This window comes from Balaenoptera ricei, chromosome 5 (assembly GCF_028023285.1).
Source record: "Balaenoptera ricei isolate mBalRic1 chromosome 5, mBalRic1.hap2, whole genome shotgun sequence".
Taxonomy (NCBI): Eukaryota; Metazoa; Chordata; class Mammalia; order Artiodactyla; family Balaenopteridae; genus Balaenoptera; species Balaenoptera ricei.
Genome location: NC_082643.1, coordinates 14095195 through 14101640, shown reverse-complemented (window position 1 = coordinate 14101640; position 6446 = coordinate 14095195). Strand labels below are relative to the sequence as shown.

The 6446-nt window shown below is 49.6% G+C and overlaps 1 protein-coding gene across 1 annotated transcript; it reads right to left on the bottom strand.

Moving 5' to 3' along the window:
- Positions 1-5174: 5174 nt before the first annotated feature.
- ATOH1 (atonal bHLH transcription factor 1) lies at positions 5175-6233 on the bottom strand. The gene has a single exon (XM_059923903.1). It carries the CDS (start codon positions 6231-6233, stop codon positions 5175-5177), a length of 1059 nt encoding a protein of 352 aa, XP_059779886.1.
- Between the last annotated feature and the right edge of the window lie 213 nt (positions 6234-6446).

Below are 6446 nucleotides of genomic sequence, written 5' to 3'. Positions count from 1 at the left end.
GAAAACTTCAACTCTCAGCCTCCACAGACAGAGAGCCTATAGAATATCTTAGCATAAGCGGGGGACGGAAGAACCGAGTCTCTGACTAGGAGAGGCGATCGCATCTTCCAGGGCAAGCGCTGGGCCGGAGGGTCGCGCAGCGCGCCCGCGAGGCCCCTGGCGCCGCAGGGCGGATGCGCCGGCGCCCCGGCCGCGCTTCACTGCTTCAGGTGCCTCCGCCCGTCCCGGACGACCCCGCGGCTCGCCCGCCGCCGCCGCCGCCGCCGCCGCCGCCGCCAGCTTCCCCTCCCCGGGCATCGCCGGGCTTCAGCTTTGCGCGGCCCCTCTCCTCGCCGCGCCGGTTGCCGGGAGGGGCGGTGGGCGGTGGCGGCTCCCGCGGCGAAGCTGGGGGAGGAGAGGGGCCGGGGCCGGGCGCGGACGGGGAGGAGGCCGAGGTGGAGGAGGCCGGGGAGGGGTGATGATGGCGTTAAATGTGGCCGCGCAGCTCCCCGGGGAGCTGCCTGAAAGGAGAGCGCGCTCACCAGCTGACAGCGCGTGCTCCGCTCCAGACGCTCGGCACCGCGGCCAGGAGCCTCTGCCAGCCCCTCTATTGTCAGCCGTCCTCTAATTAAGAAACGCTCCCATTACGGCCGAGCACCTCCACGCTTCTCGGTTCCTGTCCCCGACTCCTCGCCTCCCCGGCCTCTTCCCCTGCAGCCCAGGGTTTAACCCGTTCTGCGCTGCGTTCGCCTTCTCTTGCTAGTGGCCCAGCAGAAGGGGAGGGACCTCCGTGGGCCGCGTCCGGGACTCTGCCCGACCTAGGGGTGACGGCGAGCTGGTGAGGGCAGGGGTCAAAAGCAGCGAGGAAAACCTCACCTTGATTCCAACTGCCTCCCAGCCCCCATCTCCCACCCCATCTCGCAACACCGACGGCAAGCGATCCAACGACGAGAGGTCGCGTTTAACTCTCACTAGGACTTGCTGGGGTTTCCGGAGTGCAGCTGACAAGCCTCGATTGCAGTTGCCAAATGGGTCTGCTACTTTTCGTTTCCAACCCTAAACTGGCCTCTGGAACTGCCAAGAGGAAGTTGGTCATCTCTTTCTTGAACTTTCAAATGAGCAGAGGGGAGAAGTAATTACAAGATATCCTTTTAATGACAGACTGCCTACTTGGCTCAGGTTTAATAAATCTCTAAAATCAATAGAAAGGCCTAATGAAAGCCTTGATCCTGCCTTGGTTAAGATTAAGGAAATGAACCACGCCCCTTTTTTTTTTTCTGGTCAAGCTGGACCCCCAGTGAACAAGGTACCATGGAGAAGTGTTTAAACTTGACAGTTGCCAAAAAGAAACTTCCTTCAGCTTTCTGTGAGATCAAATAAGTTTCAAAAAGTGTGGTGAGCCAAAAATCCTCCACAAATAAAAGTGGTGGTGGGGTGGAAGACAGAATATAAAGCAAGCTGTTTAACGTATATAAAACTCTAGAAAGCACCAGCAGCCTGGCAAAAGACTAACCCGATTTATCTATCTTCATTACTTTAAGAAATGCTGCCTCTTTGTTTGTTTGGGTGATATTAAGCATGCTTAACTTGCACACATAGTTGATTCCTTTGCTAGTATCTTGGATACTTGGATCTGACTTTGGAAGGTAGAAGCTAATTGCTAATAATGGAGAGAAAGGAACCAGTCAGCATGGCAGGAGTGGTCTGGCATATGGGGAATGAGCGCTCAGAAATACTCAATATTCAAGTTTCCAAAATATTAATGAGATTATAGCAACCTGCAGCTATATGTTACAGCTTGTTAATGGAGTGTAAGAGAGCGAGCTGCCAAACGTTTGTTATGCAAACTCCATAGCAGAACCTTAAAATGGAAATGTGATTGGACATCTCTTTCAAAGAAATGCCAGTGTTAAAAGAAAGTAATAGAATGAAGGAAAGAAAAGAAAAGAGGTGAAAGTCCTCATTTGAACTTTGAACGCTTAATGTATCAGAAAGTAATTTGGCTTTTTTCTGCATATCTTGATGGGTCAGAAGAATTCATCCTCACTTTTCAATCAGTGTGATATAGAATTTCCAATCTGATATTCTGTATGGCTGCTCTTCTCTTGAGAAGAAATGGAAAGTGACTCCATTGAATGAAGCTGGCATTTTCTCCAATTCGTATATAATGCCACTAACATTTAAAAGTATAAATATCTATCGTTGTGGTACAAGGGGGGAAAAAAAAACCCTGAACATTTACATAGCTGTAGCTCCTAACTATTGATTTTCTTAGAGAAAATTCTGTGGGCACATTGACCTAGTGGGTGGGAGTAGTAAGCTCCAGTTCTGGATATTGACATTTTCTAGCTGTGTAATTTTGGGGCAAGTCAGGGGGAGTCGTTTTTTCATTTATAAAAGATGGGAAGGAAGAGCTTTGAAATTTCTACGAGTCCATGAAAAGAAAAGTAATAACTTGTAAGAGGCTTTTAACTCTGGTTAACACAAAAGGAGCATAAACTGTTTTGGAAAATGAAATATAGATTGTTTTCCTTGAGAAAAAATATCGCAGCTTTATTTTTCTTAGTCCTGTCCTTCCCCTACTCATTCGTAACAGGTAAAAGCATTCTAGGTCCTCTTCTCTCTCTCTATCCACACAAGCATGCAAACAAACCAAGCCAAATAACTATAAAAAAATATGTGTGTGGGCATTCTGCAAGGTTGCTGTTATGTCCCTGCCTGTTGAGTCTGCTTATTGAGAGCGAAATGGAAATGTGTTAGAAGCAATCGCTTGATTTATTCAGCAGCCCGAAGATTCCTGATGTTTATCGGGAACACGGCAAACTCATTGGGTGCAAAAGGTTATCTGACAGGTGCATTGTTTCTGCCCCTGGAAAGCGTCACGAGCCGCCGCTCACCTCTCGCAGAGTGCTGGCGGAGGCTCTGGCTTCCCTTGGTCCTCGGCTTCAGGTGAAAGCCATGGATCCCTAGGTGGTCAGCTAATAGCTTCTTCCTTGGTTCCCTGCTCAAGACCAGAACTGTACTCCCTCACCCATAACTTTTTCCGCAAACCCAGTTTGTGGCGCTCTCCTTTTTTTCAAGGTGCTGGCGGGGAGAAAAGGACGCAGGAGCAATTAAACTAACCTTCTCTCGCTGCGCCCTCCCCCCCCCCCCCCACCAGCCCGCTTCCCTGTTCTCGAAATTTGTTATCTCAATGTAGACACAAAATACAAAGGATGTAGCTTAAAATCAACCTCTCAAATCCAGCGAAGTTTAGCCAGTGGAAATTCGCCCAATCTCTAGTTTAACAAATAGTTTTACTCTCACGTTTGCCAAAAACATTTTAGAAGGTCTGCTTTCTGATCTCTCCATACAAGTGCTGTATTGACTTTTTCAAAATCTATGATCCTGAGACCCAGAAAATACTTTTCCTGAGGACCCTGAGGTGAGAGTGAACGCACTGTTAGTTTCTGTGACTGACTCAAAAATGTAGTTAAATGTTTTCTACATAGGCATTAAGTCAGAAGGACAAAATTAAAGCAAACATCATCTTCACTGGAAGAAGCAGAATTGTTTGGAAAGAAAAAAAATGAGTGTAGCTCAATGATTTCCTAGGACAACTGCAGGAAATTGATTTCCTAGGACAACTGCTCATTGAGTCAATGAGCCCCGATACCCCTTTCCCCTCAAGTTCTTTTCCATTGTTCTCTTTTCCTCTCCCTGCCTCCCTCACTCCCCCCAAGAAAGAGGAGAGAAAGTGAGAGACAGAGGGAGGAAAGGAGAGAAAGCTTGTGTTGTGTATTTGAACTACAAGAAAAGCTTTCAGCTTGGCTAAAGTTTTTATGAAGTGAAATAGCTAATCCTGGTAAAGTTCACTACCCCTGGCTAGATCCTAAGAGATCTCAATTTCTTGCAGAAATTGTTGGGAATGGTATAAGGAAGCATGGAAAGATCCTGGAGAGATTCTAGAGGCACAACTGTACTGCAAGTTTGGGAAAGGTTTTACCTCACAATTTAATTATTGACTTAAACACTTTTCTATATAGGATTTCTGGTACTACGTGAAGGCACAAGGTCTGTAACAGAATTTTTCTTCAAAACTCTTGGGTCACACAAATTTGCATTTCATAGAAGACAATCCAAATCTTCAAGGTCATTTTAAACTGTTTTTAATGCTTATATTAGAATGAAATAAGTAAGTGACAAATAGAAGTTATTTTCACGTTTATTTTTATCATTTGCAAAAGGAATACATAAAACAATGGCAGTTGGCTTTGCTAAATTAAAATAAAATGATCTCGAGTAGAAAACGTAAAAAAAAAAAAAAAAAAAAAACGAATCAAGATAAGTAGAAATGGTAGTAAACACTCAATAATAAATAAGTTTTCTACTATTAACAAAGCAGAATAAAATTGACCAAATGCTTTTGACACTACTAGATGTGGTTGTTTTTATGTATTTTTTAAAAACAAACATTTGCAAAGAGCTTAAGGATAAGTGGCCGTGTTTAAAAAACAGAAACAAAACTGGTCTGCAGTTGGCAGTTGAGTTTGTCCCAGAGCCGCAGCAGTAGCGGCTGATTAAAGTGCGTGCGCCAAGTTTCCTAAAAGACGCCAAGGTTCTCGCGGTCCGATATACATACTGGGTATGTTTATACGATATAGAAACCTCAAAGTTCCTTGCTTTCTGACAGTTCTATAGTCAAAAGTTACACACTTTGGAAGCATTAAGTTTGCGTTTCATAATGCATTTTGGGAGACAACCTCGGAATACTCACTCTCCCACACGTGAGTGCGCGCAACACACAGGGATGGATACCCAGGGTGTAAAATAAATCAAACACAAACCAGCGACAGAGAAGAAGATGCGACGTTTTAGCAGCGTATTGCCAGCAGGGAACTAGAATAATGATGCTATGTACGAGTACATATAATTATACCTTATCTCTCTACAGGGGGAGCAGAATGTGGGAGGAAAGAACCCAACTTTAACAGCAAGCTTTCACCGAACAATACGGACGAGAGGGAGTTTGGAACAGCGGCGGCTTTTGCAAACCATCAAGTGTAGCTGCCATCTGAAGCCAAGCCGTTGCTAAACAACGACCATCGCTTAGCAAAATTTAAAAGGGTGCGGGGATCTTTAACCGCGGGGCTTTCCGCGCCCTGGGAAAGGGTGATTTTGTTTCTGCCTCAGTTTTCCGGGTTTCTGTCACCTTCCTAACTCGCCTCATCCGAGTCACTGTAATGGGAATGGGGGGAAAACTCTCCGTCGCTTCTGTGGGACCGCGGCGACGTTTTGCTACTTTCTTCCTGCACTGGCTGCAGGATGGCCCCAGGCAGCGCAGGCGACAAGTTCTTTTGCGCCATCATCGCCGTCAGGGCGCTGTCCTCGAAAGTCGAGAAGTGCAGGGCTTCCAGCTGCATCGAGTATCCTCCGGCGGAGGCCGGGGCCGAAAAGCGAGTCCGGCAGCTTCCGGGCGGGGTCGGCCGCTGCCCGCCTCCCGAGGCTGGCGGCGTCCCCGCCGCGGTCGCGGTGCCCGCGCCTGCTTCGTAGGGGACGGCGGCGCGAAGTTGGTGGTGTCCGCTCTTGCATGATGCCGGCGGCGGCGGCGGCTGGTCCCCGCCGCTGGGCGTTTGAAGCAGCTCGGACAAGGCGTTAATGTAGATCTGGGCCATCTGCAGGGTCTCGTACTTGGACAGCTTCTTGTCGTTGTTGAAGGACGGGATAACGTTGCGAAGCTGGTCGAAGGCGTGGTTCAACCCGTGCATCCTGCGTCGCTCCCGGGCGTTGGCCGCCAGCCTCCTTTGCTTCTGCACCCCGTTCACCTGTTTGCTGGAAGGGGCGCGCTGGCGGCTGCAGCCCAGCTCGTCTGCCACCACCCCGCCTTTCAGCTTGCACAGCTGTTCCCGCACTTTCACCGGCCCCGGGCTCTTGCTGCTGCCACTGCCGCCGCTCCTTCTCACCAGCTCTCCCCGGCCGTCCGCCTCGTCCCGGGGCGCCGCGGCCTCGGAGGCACCCAGCTCTGGGGAATGGAGCAGGTACTGGGCGGCGCGTGCCGTGCAGATGCCCTGCAAAGTGGGAGCCAGCCAGGCGCGTGGGTCGGTGCTGTCCAGGAGGGACAGCTCGGCCGGATAGACAGGATGCTCTCTCGTCTGCAGGGTCGCAGGTGGCTGTGATGGCGGCGGCTGCGGGACGTGGTGCGGCTGGGGATGGCGGTGGTGGTCCCCCAGCTCCTTCACTTCAGCCCACTCTTGTGCGTGCAGCAGGCGGGACATTGCACTGCAGAAGCTCGGAGGCGCAGGGTCGGAGGAGCCACTGGCAGACAAGCTCAACAACAACAAAAAACCCTTCCCGGGTCTCTACTGCAATGTCTTATTTGTTTTTTCCTCCTCGACCCTCCCCCACCCACTCGGAGATCACACACCAGGTCGCGTGCAACGAAGCTTCTCCGGTTGCTGAAGGCGCTGCGCCCCTTTAAAAAGCGGCAC

Coding starts and splice junctions, on each gene's coding strand:
- ATOH1 (XM_059923903.1), bottom strand. CDS start 6,233: ATGTCCCGCCTGCTGCACGCACAAGAGTGGGCTGAAGTGAAGGAGCTG.